Here is a 17,209-nt window from a genome sequence, read left to right on the forward strand (position 1 = left end):
GGGGAGCATCAATTGTCCTCTGCAACAAACATGACATTTATTAGCATTTGTGGTGCTCTCTATGGGTTTACGTGAACTCGTTGTTGGCTCTGTGAGAGCCTGTGAGGCCCCTCATGGTGTTATTTCAAGTGTGTCTATTGTTCATCATGAGTCATGACTATTGTCTTCTTTTCTGTACTGGCCCGGCAGGCAATCATAACCAACCAGAATGGAATATGAATGATACATGTTTGTTCATCACATGATTTCAGAGATAATTGTGTACTAATTTCTAGTAGCAGACCAGAACTAGTTTCTACCGGTAAATGTGCGTGACGTTTTTGGCAGAGCAGGCCTCTCATTCTGTGGACCTTAATGACCAAGTAAATAGAGAAAACACAAATAAAAAGTATGGCATGACATGACATCATCATCATCATTTTTCGACCGCGGTCGAGATCATGGATTCCACAATGCTACGCCAGACTTCCCGGTCCTTCATTGCCACCCCCAGTTCCTGCCTACTGAAGCATGTGTCCCTAGCGATGACATCAGGGAACGACAGCTTTCTACCTCTGGTCCGCCCTGAGGCAGGACTCCAGAGAATTAGGGAAGATATAACCTCATTGTCAGCTCTGTAGCAGTGGCCGGCAAACTGTGCTCTTCTGGATCGGACCAGTGAAGAAACACGGGGAAGGTTGCTGTATATTAGATTAGTATTAGTTAGATGACATCACAGGTTAATCCTTGACCGTTGAGCTTTTGGGCCTGTGGCTCCCCGGCTATAAAGACTCAAAAGACAAATTAGATGTCAGACGCTATTTTCACTATTTCTTAAACAATTGTTTTCTAATTTATGGAATTTCTTTGATCTTTCTTTGATTTCTTCATGAAAATTAGGCTGAAAAAATATTGAATTTTGTTTTTTAATTCATGAAAATGTTTGCTTTTTGGGTTAATGCTTTTTTGAAAATGTTTTGAAATAATAATAATAATAAAAATTAAAAACAAAATGTAGGAAACAAAAATTAAACAGACCCATACAAATGTATCCATGACCCACAAATGCCCAGTTTGGGGAACAGTGGGCTAGAGATGCTGTAATCTCTCAAAAACAGATTCAAGCGGGTGGCGGTGGTTCGAACCCGAGCTCCCCCAGAGTTAGGGTCGAAGTGTCCTTGAGCAAGACACTGAACCCCTAATTGTCTCCACCAGGCCGAAGGCATGGTGAGAGAGTATGTTTTTGTCTCCACCAGGCCGAAGGCATGGTGAGAGAGTATGTTTTGCACTCCGTCCGTGTGTGTGTCCGTCCGTGTGTGTGTGTGTGTGTCCGTCCGTGTGTCCTTCCGTCCGTCCGTTACCAGCTAATCTCCGGCACCGTTAACCCGGTCGATGCCAAACTTTGCACACACACTCCCTAGATGCCAACGATGAACCTCTGCCCCGCATTTTCCAGAACGGCCTGTTATAGCGCCACCATGAGGCAGCTTTTCACATTTGTTACCTAAAACTGCACCGATCTGCGTGAAACGTTGCATGCACACTCCCTAGAGGCCAAGGACAAACCTTTGACCTGCATTTTCCGCATCTGCCTTTTATAGCGCCACCAGGAGGCCGACTTTTGTAAAACACATTTTTGGATATTACTCCTCCAGATTCTGTCCAAAAATCTCACAAATCGTTACACAGTATCTCTATGGTCATGTGCTCAAGTCGGATCTGTCCCATATTTCATATTCCACCCTAATTGGCTATAATTGCCTTTCACAGTTTGCAAGATTGCCCCGTTTTGAACAAAAGCCTCAAATCATGAACACAGCATGCAATTTACGTGAAATCTTTCACACATTTTCTTACTAGGCTGAGGAATATATCCCACCCTTTTCACATTGGCCTGTTATAGCGCCACCAACAGGTTGATTTTTGCAAAACAGGTTGATTGGAACAAAATGCCTCAAATCATCCAATTGCCATACAAGGCAAACATGTTTATATTACTACTAAACATTTTGCCAAACATCTCACACAGTCCTATCCTCCTGGTGGAGACCTGTGCCCAGAAGGGCACTTTTTCTAGTTGCTCCTGATGTGCAGGTTGGTGCCTTGCATGGTTTCATCTGTCCTCGGTGTATGAATGTGTGCGTGAATGGGTGAATGTAATGCACAATCTATAATAAATAATATTATAATTATTATATTATTATTATTATATTATTATATTATTATATTATTATTATAATAATATTATAATAAGCGCCTTGGATAAAGGCGCTATATAAATGTAACCTGACTCCGCCAGACTATGTAATGTAACCTGACTCCGCAGCTTCTCTGCTGCCCCATCTGGCGGAGTCAGGTTAATATAAATGCACCATTTACCATTTTTCCATTTACCAGGCGAAAAAGAGGGCGCTGTTTTTCCTTTTTTACCGATGGGTTCCCAGATTGGTGATGATGCTATGATGTGCTTGGTTGAATGTGTGCGTGCATGAGTCTGAGTGTCTCTACCATAGACTGTACAGTGTACACTACAGTAAGTACCAAGCGTGCTGCGTGCATGGTAGGGGTGGGACCGTGGGGGACCCCTCCAGGTCTCTGTCAGCACTGCAGCAGCTCAAACATGGAATTGGAAGCCTATTTAGGGGGCGGAGCCTCCTAACACTGCAGCGTGCCGTGAAAGCACAGCGATGCTCTGCGGGTTAGACCCACGCTGGACCAATTACCGCGTTGGAAATCACACACACACACACACACACACACACACACACACACACACACACACACACACACACACACACACACACACACGCATGCATACAAACACATATTATGCACCCCTCACTGCAGTTAAAGCCCCTCTAGCTAGCCAGCCAGCATCTGTGCATCTCTCCTCCTGCCTCTTCTATTCCTCGCTCTCCTCCTGCCCTCCTCCCTCTGTCTCCCTGTCCTCTCCATCTTCTCAGCATTCTCTCACTCCTTATTTCACTCTGTCCTTTTCTCCAACTCCCCCTCCTCTGTCCTCTCCCCCTCCTCTCCCTAACACTCTATCCGACTCCTGTCTCCTGCTGCAGCTCTCACTCACTCACATCATAGCTTTCCTCTCCGTTCCTGTTCGTGCCCCGCTGAACCACAGACTGGGATCATGTCGTCCAACCTGACCCCCGGGACGCCGGGTATGGCAGCTGGGGCCAAACCAAAGGTCCAGTCACCCTTTAGGAAGAGGGGCAGCCTGCAGTACACGGCCAGTCCAGGTAAGTGCGTGGGGCTGGAGATTGAGAATGGTGTGTCACATTTTTTGTTCTAAAATAGCAGATCTACAAGCTGTTTTTTTAGCGCTTAATAAGCGGTTAATGCAATAATGTGTATCACTCATATGGTGCTGCATGAGGACGTGAATAATACAAAATGATGACTACTGTACTGTGCCATATGCGCATCACTAAATTATTGTACTGTAGCCTAATTATATTGTGTTATTCATGCATATTCAGACATTTCTATAAGAAATGTGATACAAACAGTTGGAAAAGAATCATGGACCCAAGTGTGAATGTACTTTTGCCTCTGAATAGTTTCGGGGAAATCCTAACCTGTTGATTTTGAGGAGGTGTGGCATGCTCTGCAATAGCATTGCAGCACTTGCACGGTACCTTGTGTAGGCTACCCTGCAGCTTGTCAATACACTTGTCTTTATTTGATATTCCACTGACTTCATCCATCATCACCATTTATGCATAAAATTACATGTTATCATTTTGGTGCTTTACCACTATTTTCCAAACATTTAAAAATATATAGCAAAAATAGCTACAAGCTCACAATGCGTCGCATCACAAGCTTGTAGATCTGTTATTTAAGAAAATGGCATTTATTTTTTTAATCGCATGCCCAAAATGTGGACCTCAGTGTTAGTGGTTCAAATTAATTTATTGTGGAAAATGTACAAAGACTTTATTTTGCTGAGACCAAACATGTTGATCCGTCTCCACTCCAGAGAGAAATATGTCAGTACCTTATGACTACGTGAGTGATTGACCGAGCCTTTCTTTCCTTCCTGAATGAGAGGATTAGCCTCAGTGTGCAGACCCTGATGATGACAGCATGCACACCGAATGCCCTTTTATCACTACTACAAAGAGCAGGGTCCTTTTGAAGGTAGACTGTCACTATGGTGAAACACAATCAAACGCCGCTCTCTGCTACAATTCATGAGGCGTTTCTCTCTCATCTCATTCGTAACACATGCATTGCTCAGAGAAAAAGAGGCCTGTAGCATGTTGAATGTTGATGCTATTCATATTCTGGTCACTATGTGACACAGAGTACTTTATTGAGCATTTTAAAATGAAATTAAAACTATTTCATATAGTCTCTGTCTGGAGTCTTCCATATGCAGCAAGCAAGTCTATTTCTGCCAGTCTTCTATTCTAGTCATGTTCGTGGCAGAGCAGAATGGTTTTTGTCTTATGATTATGAAACGAGGGAAGTTGCTGAGGCTGCAGTCCTGTCCTGCCCAATCAATCCTCAATGTGTAAATGAGGAATAGTTCACAGTACTGTACAGTCGTAGGCTGACAAATGTTTCATATCTTTAAACTATGCTTGTCATATTAGAATGATGTATTGTAAACCTTATACAAACTTACAATAAATAAATAAAGTTATCATTATCAATCACTCAAACTAGCAGGTCATACATATTTATCTACGGTGCTATGACATGATACTATACATTATGAGAGTATAGTAGGCTACTGCCAAAAGAGAGAGACCCTGGGTGGCTTGGAATGATGCAAAATTCCTTTCTTTTTTTCTAAATTTTTATCCCACGATTTTGCAACCCTTTTTTTTCACCCAGTGTCAATAATCTAATGTAATCCTTGGTGCTACACTTCCTCTGCCAACCTTGGGGGGCAGCGGACTGACCTCACGCTTCCTTCTATGCATGAGGAGTCCAAGCTGCTTCTTTTCACCTGACAGGGGGAGTTTCCCATGTAGCGCGTGGAAGGAACACGTTATTCCAACCAGTTCCTTCTCCCTACATCAGGCGTCCCATGTTCTGCCTTTCTGTGATTACACTGCTGTCACTGCTCACAGCTGACAGTAACTATTACAGTGATTCAAAGGGATGCTCCACAGAGACAGATTTGAAGGGTGGCTGAGTGGCATGGTTCCAGCTAATCTTAGCTATCATCTTTGACAGATTTGTCCCACCCCCCCCCCCCCCCCCCCCCCAGACTCATTTGTTTTTGTTTTTTCACAAGGTCACTAAAGAACTAAGATGTACATAGTGTACTGTACAATAAACTCATTACTTTCTAGCAAACTAAATATAGTCTAAATGTATTGTGGTAGATGGACAATTAGTGTAATTACCAGTGGCATGGCTTGAAACCCTCCACGAAACTTTGAACACTGTCCTTGTTACTGTTGGAGACATTCATTATATGCTTATGAATTACTGACTCACTTCCATTTCATTAGCCCGTTTAAGTAATGTCCAAATTGGTTAGTAGCTTGGAACTGCTAGGGTCCATTAGACAGTTTTAAATAAGAGCCTGATGCCTCTATTACTCCATTTCACACTGTAATGATCTGTCTGCACTCTTTCAGTTGATTAGAGCGCCGTGTGCATGCGACGAAAGCCTGTTGTATGACCTGACGCTTGCCGCCGTGCCTCGCATGCTCTGTTCTTTTCAACCTTTCTTTCTTTTCAAAATCTTTTTATTTCCGTTTTATAACAGTATGGGTGTCAAGTCACAGGTTCATAGAAAAAATTAAAATAAAATATCAGATTTTAGTATCAGTGACTGAGGTAAACAAACGTAGCCTACTGTATGAATCAGAGATCGTGGGCAGACATAATGAAAAGACTGTTATTGTGCAAAACATGCCCCTTCAAGACAAAAGAAAAACATTTTCTCCCCTTCAAGTCCCAATTTAGTATAGCCAATTCCCAATTCCCCAGCCTCTCTACAAGTACTCCATCTCTGCTAACCCCCACAATCAGTCATTGGGAGGGTGAAGAAAGCCTCGGGTCTCCTCCGATACCCGGGCCATCAAGCCAACATCTTCTTTACACCCGACAGTGAAAGGTCTCACTAGGGGGGCGTAACGCATGTGGAGGTACACGCTATCCCCCCCACCTCCTCCCTCCCCTGAACAGGCGCCCTGACCGCTTGTGGGGATCATCAATGCAGCGACAAAGATGAGCCCTCCCCATTCTTTTTCAACCTTTCTGGCAGTCTATATTAATAAATAAAAACAAATATCTTACTCAAGGCTGCGCTGTTACAGTATATCAGTACTGTAGCTTTACTGTAGCTGTTACAGTATATCAGTACTGTAGCTGTTACAGTATATCAGTACTGTAGCTGTTACAGTATATCAGTACTGTAGCTGTTACAGTATATCAGTACTGTAGCTGTTACAGTATATCAGTACTGTAGCTGTTACAGTATATCAGTACTGTAGCTGTTACAGTATATCAGTACTGTAGCTTTACTGTAGCTGTTACAGTATATCAGTACTGTAGCTTTACTGTAGCTGTTACAGTATATCAGTACTGTAGCTTTACTGTAGCTGTTACAGTATATCAGTACTGTAGCTTTACTGTAGCTGTTACAGTATATCAGTACTGTAGCTTTACTGTAGCTGTTACAGTATATCAGTACTGTAGCTTTACTGTAGCTGTTACAGTATATCAGTACTGTAGCTTTACTGTAGCTGTTACAGTATGTCAGTACTGTAGCTGTTACAGTATATCAGTACTGTAGCTTTACTGTAGCTGTTACAGTATATCAGTACTGTAGCTTTCAACATTGCCTCATCAGAACTGAAGTGGCTTGACTCCTTCCTTCACAACCTTTTTCTTGACATCAGGTTGCCTTTATCCAAGGCACCTTACATTACATTACATTACATTACATTACATTCACGCACACAGTCACTGCAGGGTGCATAGATTGAACTAGACAGGTGGGATTGGTTTTAAGGGTGAATCACTGCTTCTTGCTGTGTAAATTGCAGTTCTGCCATTAACACATTAACACCCACTCACCACTTGGCCGAGAGTGTGGCTCTTTTCTTTTCACGTGTTTGAACCCCCGTAGAACCACAATAAATGCCAAGCTCTGTCTCTCTATGTTTATGATGGCTGTCTATGCATAAAGATGCTAGTACAATTTTGTAGGTGACACCAAATCAATAACGAATCAATGACGAATAACAGTCTAAGTCCATAATCTATTCTGACCCCTACCCGAAAAGGCCTAGCTGTCCTGACCCCTTAGCCATAATTTATACATTATTGATAATTAGTGTTGACTTAGACTGTTATTCGTCTCAACTGCTCATTTATAATGCATTGTAATGGTGCCAAATTTGACTCTTTGGAAATCCTGTTCTGTAGATCCTCAGGGCTTTTTTAAAATAAAATATGGGCGTTGTAAAGTGTGTGTGATCCCATCACCAGTAAGGTGATATGAACAAGGGCTATCAATGGCTGTTTCAAAAGACCCTTTGTACTTTGGCCATATAGGGTTCACACCTTGTTTGGTCATAATCCTATTATCTTTCTTATCATCATGACATGCATACACATGTCGGCATGTTTGACATGACCACATTGTAATGATGTAACATCTTTCCAAATGATTATCTTTTGAGACCTTTCTGTCCAGTGGAATTCATCCAATAAGAATAAAAAGTACTGTAGCAGTGTAATTTCTACTTGAGGTGTATTCTAAAAAGATACAGGTATCAAATCACTGCTCAAAGTTTCCCATTTAAAAGGATCCAGTCTATAAACCTTAACCTGCTACTATCCTACTATACTTTCCAAAGTGCTATGAATGAATCATGTTATCTTATCATGGAATCGTTTTGTGACAGTAGGTGGTTGTACAGTACATGCCCCTTTTATTTTGTCGATCATTCATTTGTAATGAATGATTGACAGAGCGTTAGGATTCCCACCAAGCTATTTGCAAACAGACATGCCTGTCTAAATTGCTGATAACCCCTAGTCATTATACTCCCACCTGTGACCTGTATCTATCTCTTTCGCAGTCACCCTCCCATTACTCATGTGGGGCTAAAGGCTATACTTAGTATAAATGTAATGTACTGTGGACTTCTACCCCCATGGGTGGGGATAGAAGTCTGTTACTCATAGTTTAATGAAGAGGTGAGGTGGGAGATACACAGTACATAGAGACCCACCCTGTGTCTTTAGTACACTATTGCATCTCCCACGCTGCTGTACGTGTAGCCTACTGCCCACACAGTCATTCAAATCACAGCACAGCTACCAGAGGACAGACGAAGGCTTGTCCCACACAAAGAAAAGGCACAGAGGTAACGATACACATTGTTTTAAAGGCTTTTATGCCTGTCCATAAATTCAATCACGTGACTTGTGGTTGAAGTGTTGTTGCATTTTGTCGTGCTAGGGAGACAGCATTGCTTTGTTCTTTTTTAATTGTCCATGTCCTTTTTAATTACTGCTATTGGGCCTTTGGTTATGGCATGAAATGAGTTTGTTATTACTTATCAGTACCATACTGTAGTTTGGTTGATTTGAGAGTCTGTATGTGATACAGTCTTTTGACCATGAGAGGGAGCCTCTTATAAGTACATGGTCATGGTAGATTGGACTGACAAATACAGAAACATTGTTTGGTGACTTTGGTCTACTGTTTTCCGGATCATAACAATGTGATTGCCGGTCCCAATGGGTTTTGTGTCTACTGTATGTCATATGAGTTCATTTGCTTTTGAATCGGGTTGCTTGTTTACCTCTAGTGCTCCAGGGTTTTCTTGAGTGCTGTTGAAACGGGACTGTACGTTCCATGCAGTTCCACAGAAGAAATCTGACTTAATTTGTTTAATACATATGTAATACCGGTATACATACATGTTTGTAGATATCAAGGGAAATAACATTGTATGACAAGGCTTTAAAACATGTTATGAGATAATCATTATGGAAACAATCATGGAAATTCAGGCATCAGCTTATTCAACATGATTATGTAATGACAAGAATCTAGGGAGACAAGTCTTATTTAGTCCCCTGTCATCCTCTTGACCAGGCACGTGTTGGAGATTCTCTCTGGGTCTCAATTGAATCACCAGAGAGCATTCTGAGCCAAATCACAAGCAATGTCCTGTACAAGCTCTCTGGCAGCAGTCATCTGAACATGTGATCATGAGGAAAATGTGTTGGACACCAACAAATGAATTATTACATTACGTACAGTTGAGTAGACATTCAACCAGGGAACGTTGACAATTGCGCAGCAAATAGAATCTACAATTTCTCGAATACATACAAGTGCATGTGATGGCATTGATGAGGATGCACTGCATCAAAAACAATGTTGAGGCCAAAATAACCATTGTTCACTTAGTTTTTGAGTGGTGCAAACCACTCCAACAACCAGCTTTGTCTGTTTGTGTCTATGTATGTGTGTACCTGTACGTGTGTGTACCTGTACGTGGGACCCAAATAAATGAGCATGGTTACTATGGTCACTGACATTACGTCAGACCACAGCTGATCAGGCTATATAAGACCTTGCACCACTCACTTCACACGGGTGTGAATTTTTCATTATGCGTACACACAAAGACTAGTGTCTTCACAGCATGGGAAAGCATGTTCCAGCTGAGATCGTTGCACCAATAACGGGGACAACATGCTAACCATTTAATTTAATTCATGGGAGAGGTGATGGCAGGGGAGGTCTCATTTAGCGGACAATCCTCTCCCTCAGACCTCCCAGCAGGAGAGGACATGCACAGGCACACACAGAGATGAACAAACCACCCATACACATGCTCCCTTTAGCAAAACATGGGAAGGAGTATGAGAAACAGAGGCGAGGGGATTTATGAAAAAAAAGAAAAAACTGACACTAATATATATGCTAATTTATTGTGTGAAGATATTGCTCGAAAAATAGCTTTCATCACTTGGAAATCATTCCTTTGTGGCATGCACCACCGTCGTTTGACAAAGTTTTAAGTAGGCTTGCGGAAGATCCACCACTGCAAGTGACATGGCCCCCACCCCCACCCCTCTGCCCCTTGTGGTACATTCCAGATAGATGTCAGAGGCATTTAAATGAGGAGGATCAGCTGCAGTGTGCAGCCCAGCCAGAGCAGCGAGACAGCTGGCCTGAACCAGGAGGCAGTCACACAGAGTTTGGTGGGGGTGGGAGGGATTGTCATTCACTGAGATGTGAGGTTGAATGCATGGATCTACTGGACCATCACTGTGTATGTATAACAGAAACAGCTTAAGGGCACAGTGGACATACAGAGTGCGTGCATGTGTGCATTAAGCTGCTTTGTCTGTGCTGTCATTTGACTCGAGTGTTGTTGTTATGTGGTTTCTGTCCTTCCCTTGTTTTCCTTGCTCTCCACTCTTCCCCATCCTTACCTCCCTCCCACCATCATCCCATCTGGAAAGGACAGCAGACGCCATCCTGTGCAGTGTTTCTGTTCTGCCACCACGTTATCCATCCCTCTGGACATGTCAGGCTCTCTCTTCCAGCCCCTCTAGCTTCAGGGAAAGGCAGGCTTTGAGGAGAGAGGTATGCATGCTCCACTACCTACATCCCATTGGGAGAAAAAACTAAAATAATACTTCACCTCCCCCCATGTCGCCTTCCCTTTAACAGCCCACCCCCCCTCTATCTCTCTCTCCCTGTCCCTCTTTGTCCCTGGGCTTCCACTGCTTTGTGCTGATGACTGTCCAAGGGGAAATGCTGTGTTTGTTGTGGTGACAAGAAATGAGTGACAAGAAACTAGCTCTCTCCTCAGTCTGGGATGGGTGATAAAGGTGCAACTGTGTGCACAGAGTTGGAGTGCAAATGGATGAATCATGGCCTGATGTGCAACATCAGTATTTGTGGAATCTGAGAGGGAGTAATATCCCGGCAGGACATTATTTTAATGATTGCTGATTGTTTCTTATTCTTCACGGATGACATAAGAACACAAGGAAGGAATAAAGGGAACACAGTGACAGGAAGGATGTTTTTTCAGTTGTAAAGAAGATGTGCATGTAGCACCCTAGTCTGGTGACTACGCAAGAGTGCTTAGAAAGCACTGTGGTGTTTTGCTATGTCTTCTGTGATGTGACGTCAGCTGTTTGATGCAGACAGAGCCCATGTGGGAGGATGCCAGAGGTGTAAGCATCTATTGGAGTGGCAGTGAGGTTGAATTTAGCCTCGGTCCAAGGCTTACTCATCTGCGAAGAGAAATTGAATTGGGTTGAATTGAGGCTGCGTTCCGAATGCTGTGTATATTTTCTCCCAACAGTCCCACATGCGTTTGTCTTCTGACATCATAGTCAGCAGCCACTATGGCAACATGGAACTGAGATTGTACTGTGGTGTACTAACTCCTCTACTCTACTGTACTGTACTGTATGAACATGAACCCTGTCTCATGAAACATGGAATATAAACATCCAGACAATTAGATCAGTGTCAGTAGTCGATCTCTTTGTTTGGTGCTAAAGGGCAGTATGCTATTCCTGTCTGTGTACACTTTCAACATGCAATAATTAATATGTATTTATTTACCTACCTGCGCTGTTATACCAGCTGCTACAGTCTATTGTGTACATTGTATATTGCACATTGTACATAGTTCTTAGCATCAATTTTGGTTTATCTTTATATTGTGAGTAATATTTAACAGTATATACAGTATTACAGTTGCTTCCATGTCCTCCATGTATGTGCAAACATCCCTGGCAATATTCTGATTCTGGTCATTGTTGTGGGAGCCTGTCCAGGTGTTCTGTCCAAGGACAAACGAGCTTTGCTTCTCTGGCAATGTACCCAAATGGAAATGGATTTCAGAAGTATGTGGAGTATGTGGTGATTGTTCCTATTTTCCATTCCCCAGTCCTCCCTCTGTAATGTGGATGAATCTCCCCTATAAATGGATGTAGCAATTAGCGTTCAAGTGTGAGACAGAGTCTTAGAAGCGTTAACACTAATGTTAACGCTTACTGTACTGTAAGCTACAGTAAACATTTTGAGGTATTTTTATTTACTGGAGTATTTCCCATTTTCAGTACTTTTACTTCTACTCCACTAAAAAGGCAAATATTGTACTTTTATTCCAGTAACATTTTTCGAAAACATTAGTTACCAGTTACTTTGTAGATTTTTATTCCATCCATCCATCCATGCATCTTCAACCGCTTATCTGTAGTCGGGTCGTGGGGGCAACAGACTTCCCTCTCCAGAGCAACATTAGTGACTTCCTCCTGGGGGATCCCGAGACGTTCCAAGGCCAGTGAGTCGATGTATTTCCTCCAACTGCGCCTTGGTCTGCCCCGGGGTCTCCTCCCAGTGGGACGTGCCTCGAGGACCTCCCTAGGGAGACGCCCGAGAGGCATCCTAACCAGATGCCCGAACCACCTAAGCTGGCTCCTTTCCAGGCGAAGAAGCAGTGACTCTGAGTCTCCCTAATGTGTCTCACCCTATCTCTAAGGGAGATGCCAGCCACCCGTCGAAGAAAACTCATTTCGGCCGCTTGGATTCGCAAACGTATTCTTTCGGTCATGACCCACACTTCATGACCATAGGTGAGAGTAGGAAGATTGCTCGGAAGACAGAGAGCTTTGCCTTCTGGCTCAACTCTCTTTTCGTCACAACAGTACGGTACACCGATTGAAATACCGCCCCTGCCGCTCCGATTCTCCGGCTGATCTCCTTAACATAGGCTACATTAACCACTTCAGGCACCTACTGTATATAGGCCTATACATTTTGGCCATTTGAAAATAGCCGATCTTCAAGCTCGCGATGCGACGCATTGTGAGCTTGTAGATCTGCTATGTTCATTTATTTGTAATACATTTTACAGTATACATTGGAAAACAAAGTACATTTTGATGCCAACAATACGTTTGTACTTTTACTCAAGTATATTTTGAATTCCGGACTTTTACTTGTAACGGAGAATTTCTACATTGCAGTAATGATACTTTTAATTAAGTGTACTTTTTCCACCACTGGTTGGTTTCATCACTTCCAATTTCATCTGTATCCTGATTAGATCAAATTGGTATTTCAACCTGAAACGGCTGGTTGCACGCACGGTGGCAACTGAGAGAAGACAGGATGTCTCACTGTGTGAGTGTGTAGCATTGAAAGATGTCGGAGTGCACATGCAACAAGAAAAATCACTAATTTATCCCCAATTTGTAGAGTGAGTGCCAGTTTCACCACCACTGTCACATTGTGACAGCCCGGTTATGATCAGAGTTTTAACAAACAAACATACACTGCCTTAAAGATTGTGTGCCGTGATTTTTGTATGTTTTTCACGTGTTTATTAGGTGACAGTACTTCATTAGACCCCTTGGTGTGGGTGTTATGTGCAATGATGTCTTCACTTACACAACTGTATTTAGGGTTTCTTCCTGGAGGCTGAAACCTTGACAGTCAAACGTGCCAATGAAAAAAACAGTGATATAGTGACATCACACTATCATCCCCTCCCCTAACCCCTCCCCCTTTATCATACAACAACAGCTGTGGGTGCAGCTTCAGTTCAGGTGGATCACCACCCATCACCGCAAACCAGGCATACTTAATGAACCGGCGGTGGGGGTGTCCACATTAAACATTTTAACAAATACAGTAAACACCTTTTTGAAAAGAAATCCTCCTTATATAATAATAATGCCTGATGATGATGATGATGATGTTTTAGGATGGGAAAAAAATCATGGCACTCCATCTTTAAAGTGTGCGTAACAGTAAATTGATTAATGTACATTGCAGAATAATCTCCTGCAGTGCGGAAGCTCTGATATAATCCATTCCATGCAGCCATTGATAGCCATCATTGATATTCACCTTTTTCTTACAGCCCATAGTGCATTGCATTTGTGTGTGCATAAGTTCGTCTTTCTCTTGCTGTGTTGCCAGTTTTGCAAGAGAAACAAGTGGCCAGGTCTATGAAAACAAGCACAAATGAAAATAGCTGATCTACAAGCTCACAGCGACACATTGTGAGGTTGTACATCCGTTATTTAAAAACACATTGACAATAAATTTAAAACATTAAAAAAAAAAGGCACAAAATATGTTCAGATGGATGTCTTTGGACAATTACATATTAATTTGGGGTTCCTTGATGTGAAGAAATGTGGAAGCAAGCCCAAATAAGCAACTACTATACACTTTAGAATCAAGCCCCAAAAAACATCAACCAGCTACTACCAATAATTTATCAAAGGTTGCTTATAATAAGCAGACATGGCAACACGGCCTGAAGGAAGCAAAGCACACACACAAGGAGCCCCAGTAACTTGGCGGGGAAAAACGTGGATAGGATCAAAAGCCAAAAGGAGCACAGTCAGTGGATGAATATGAGTCCACATGAAGTCTCTTGGCATTTGACCTCTTGCAACCCTTTCTTAGCAGGTTTCAGATAATTTTTCCACTTGTTTTGATATCCCTCTGGTGATCACAGACACCACACTATCCACTCCTGCAGAGAAAGACCAGAGGGTGAACTCACTACTCTGTGTTGCTGCTGAAATATGCATGGATTGGAGGTCACTTGGCAAGATGATACCGTCTGACCTCCTTTTGACACTGAGTCACAGTCAGTACAGTGTTGAGTTTGTTTGTTGTCATTGTGAACTGGCACATCATTGTGCGTCAGGTTTTCGGCTTTTGCTTGATAAGAGTGAAGAGATTTGAAATCCCCAGAGGAAGTTATGCTTAATTTATACTTGGACGATGGTATTGAGCAACACAAATAGCTGATCTACAATCTCACAGAGGGATGCAACACACTGTGAGCTTGCACAGTATCAGTGTGCAATGTTGCATTCGACCGACTCAGTCGAGCCGCCCAGTTCTTGTGGTGAATTATAGCATTATTATACTGTATGTGGCAAAGGAGGTTGAAAACCAGCCAATAGACATGCATATCTAAAACCTATTAGGCTGGGTGCCAGATCAAAAACAGTAATAAGTTCAAGAATAACCAATTTCTGAAATTGGTGTGCGAATTATAGCATTATAACTCTATTCTACTCTTCTCACACCAGTAACTGTCTTACATACATACTGTACGTGTATGAATGAACTGAATGCATGAATACATTGTGTTAGTGCCGTGTTTTCAGTCCACGGGGAGGAGTGATTATATAACTGTAGATGCAGCTGATCCAAATATAGCAGCCATTAGGGGATTAGCTTCAGGCCCAGTGGGCTCTGATTTGCTTGGCTTGGCTCGTCTTGGCCCAGCTTGGATGTCTTTGCAGCTGGTTGATTCCTGCCCTCCTCACCACTGTCCACTCCTATGGAGACACATTGATATGATTGGACCTGGACAGTCATATCTTACACATGCAGTACCAATATGTCTGCTCCTATGCAGTACACATCTGGAGTGTTTAGTTACATTTAGTTAAATTTTTACTGTGTCTCATGGCAAATATCATCTTTGTTTCAGAGTTTTGTGGCATTTGTGTTTTACTAGAATACCCTTACTCATAAGTAAGGGTGAAGAAAGCATGATGTGTTTTGTTTTTTGTTGTATTTTGTTTTGCTTGCACGTTTTAGTTGGGTGCCTTATAGGCCTAATTAAACTTTGTCCTTTAGCAGTCTGAAGATTCACTTTCTATTTGTTGATGCTTTCCTTTTGACTCCCAGCACACTCTATCATCACAGCTCAAATCAAACGGTAGGATCGGAACAGGCTCATCTTTCTTCATTTCATTGCATTATCCACGTTGGTTTGACTTCAGGGTATGTAATAACGTTGCAGAATCGCTGGCATGCTGAACATGAAAGGCCAAACAAAGATTGAGATTTACCTCATAGGCTACTAGAATTTGTGCACATTTTACCTCCGTTTTCTGAAATGCTAAACTGTTTGTTGTGTGCTGCCATGATAGATTTTTAAACTGCTCCCTTGCTGTAGTGAAGCTCATTCAGTAGGATGTGTGTGTGTGGGGGCAGCGGTGGCCGAATGGTTTGCGGAGCGGTCTTGTTATCGCAAGGTCGCCAGTTCGAATCCCCGGACCGGCACGTTAAAATTACCACCGCTGAAGTGCCCTTGAGCAAGGCATTGAACCCCTACCATGAAATGTTCTATGAGCAGGGTCTGGCTGTAAACAAGCATCTCGAGCTTAGTCCATTCACCCTGGGTAAACAAAGAACTTTGCTTTGCTTTGCTTAGGTGATGATACGGTGTGTGTGTGTGTGTGTGTGTGTGTGTGTGTGTGTGTGTGTGTGTGGGGCAGTGGTTCTAAAACGTTTTAGCTCGAGACCCAAAAGAGACATTTGATGAATCACTGGGACCCAAACTAGTCAAATGGGCGATCTACAAGCTCACAACACGTTATATCACATTTTATTAACTAATTTCTGAAATTCTTGTGAAAAAATGTTTGAAGAATTGATTTCTTTATTTTATTTGTATTCTTTTTTGAGGGGGGGATGGGGATATGTATTCACGACCGATAAAAATGTGTCCCGAACCATTGTTTGGGAAACCGTGTGTTATGGTCCAACTACTGATTAGTTACATCATCACCTCTCCTCTACTTCATATAGCAACTATCTGAAGTGTCTCGTTAGTGTTGTCCTAATCAGGTTCGCTATCGAGTCCTAATTAGTCCTCTCCGCTTACCTTTGCTCTCGCCACAGAGGAGATGCAGAAGCCCTCTGTTGCGTCAAGCTCTTAATTAAGCAAAACATAATTTGCATAGAGCTGTTACACAACAAACGGTTTTGTTGTCATTTCACAGGTACCACATACTGTCTCTCTCTTTGCGCGAGTGTGTGTGTGTGTGTGTGTGTGTGTGTGTGTGTGTGTGTGTGTGTGTGTGTGTGTGTGTGTGTGTGTGTGTGTGTGTGTGTGTGTGTGTGTGTGTGTGTGTGTGTGTGTGTGTGTGTGTGTGTGTGTGTGTGTGTGTGTGTGTGTGTGTGTGTGTGTGTGTGTGTGTGTGTGTGTGTGTGTGTGATATATGAACACTGGTGGGCAGCAGGCCCTTAGACATTCTCGCACAAAGGAGATTAAATATTCAGCAGGGCAGGAGGATGAATATTTCAGAAGCAGGCGCGTAGTTTCAAGGCAAAGATTAATATCGCTGCACATGGACAGCTAAATATACTCCCGGGAGGAACAGAGGGGTGAAGACATTATGTCTCTGTCTCTGTTGTAGTTGGCTGAGC

At 42.6% G+C, this 17,209-nt stretch overlaps 1 protein-coding gene across 4 annotated transcripts in view; it reads left to right on the forward strand.

The window, feature by feature from the left end:
* ampd2b (adenosine monophosphate deaminase 2b) overlaps positions 1-17,209 on the forward strand; it is a 30,416-nt gene that overhangs the window by 1,050 nt on the left and 12,157 nt on the right. For 2 of the 4 annotated variants that reach the window (XM_079491694.1, XM_079491695.1), the window contains exon 2: positions 3,051-3,230. In XM_079491694.1, coding sequence (XP_079347820.1) covers positions 3,051-3,230 — 180 coding nt within the window. Of the gene's footprint in view, positions 1-3,050; positions 3,231-10,166; positions 10,263-10,460; positions 10,580-17,209 lie in introns of those variants that run through there. The other 2 variants (XM_079491697.1, XM_079491696.1) reach the window with 2 other exon arrangements.

This window comes from Electrona antarctica (genome assembly GCF_951216825.1).
Source record: "Electrona antarctica genome assembly, chromosome: 2".
Lineage (NCBI taxonomy): Eukaryota > Metazoa > Chordata > Actinopteri > Myctophiformes > Myctophidae > Electrona > Electrona antarctica.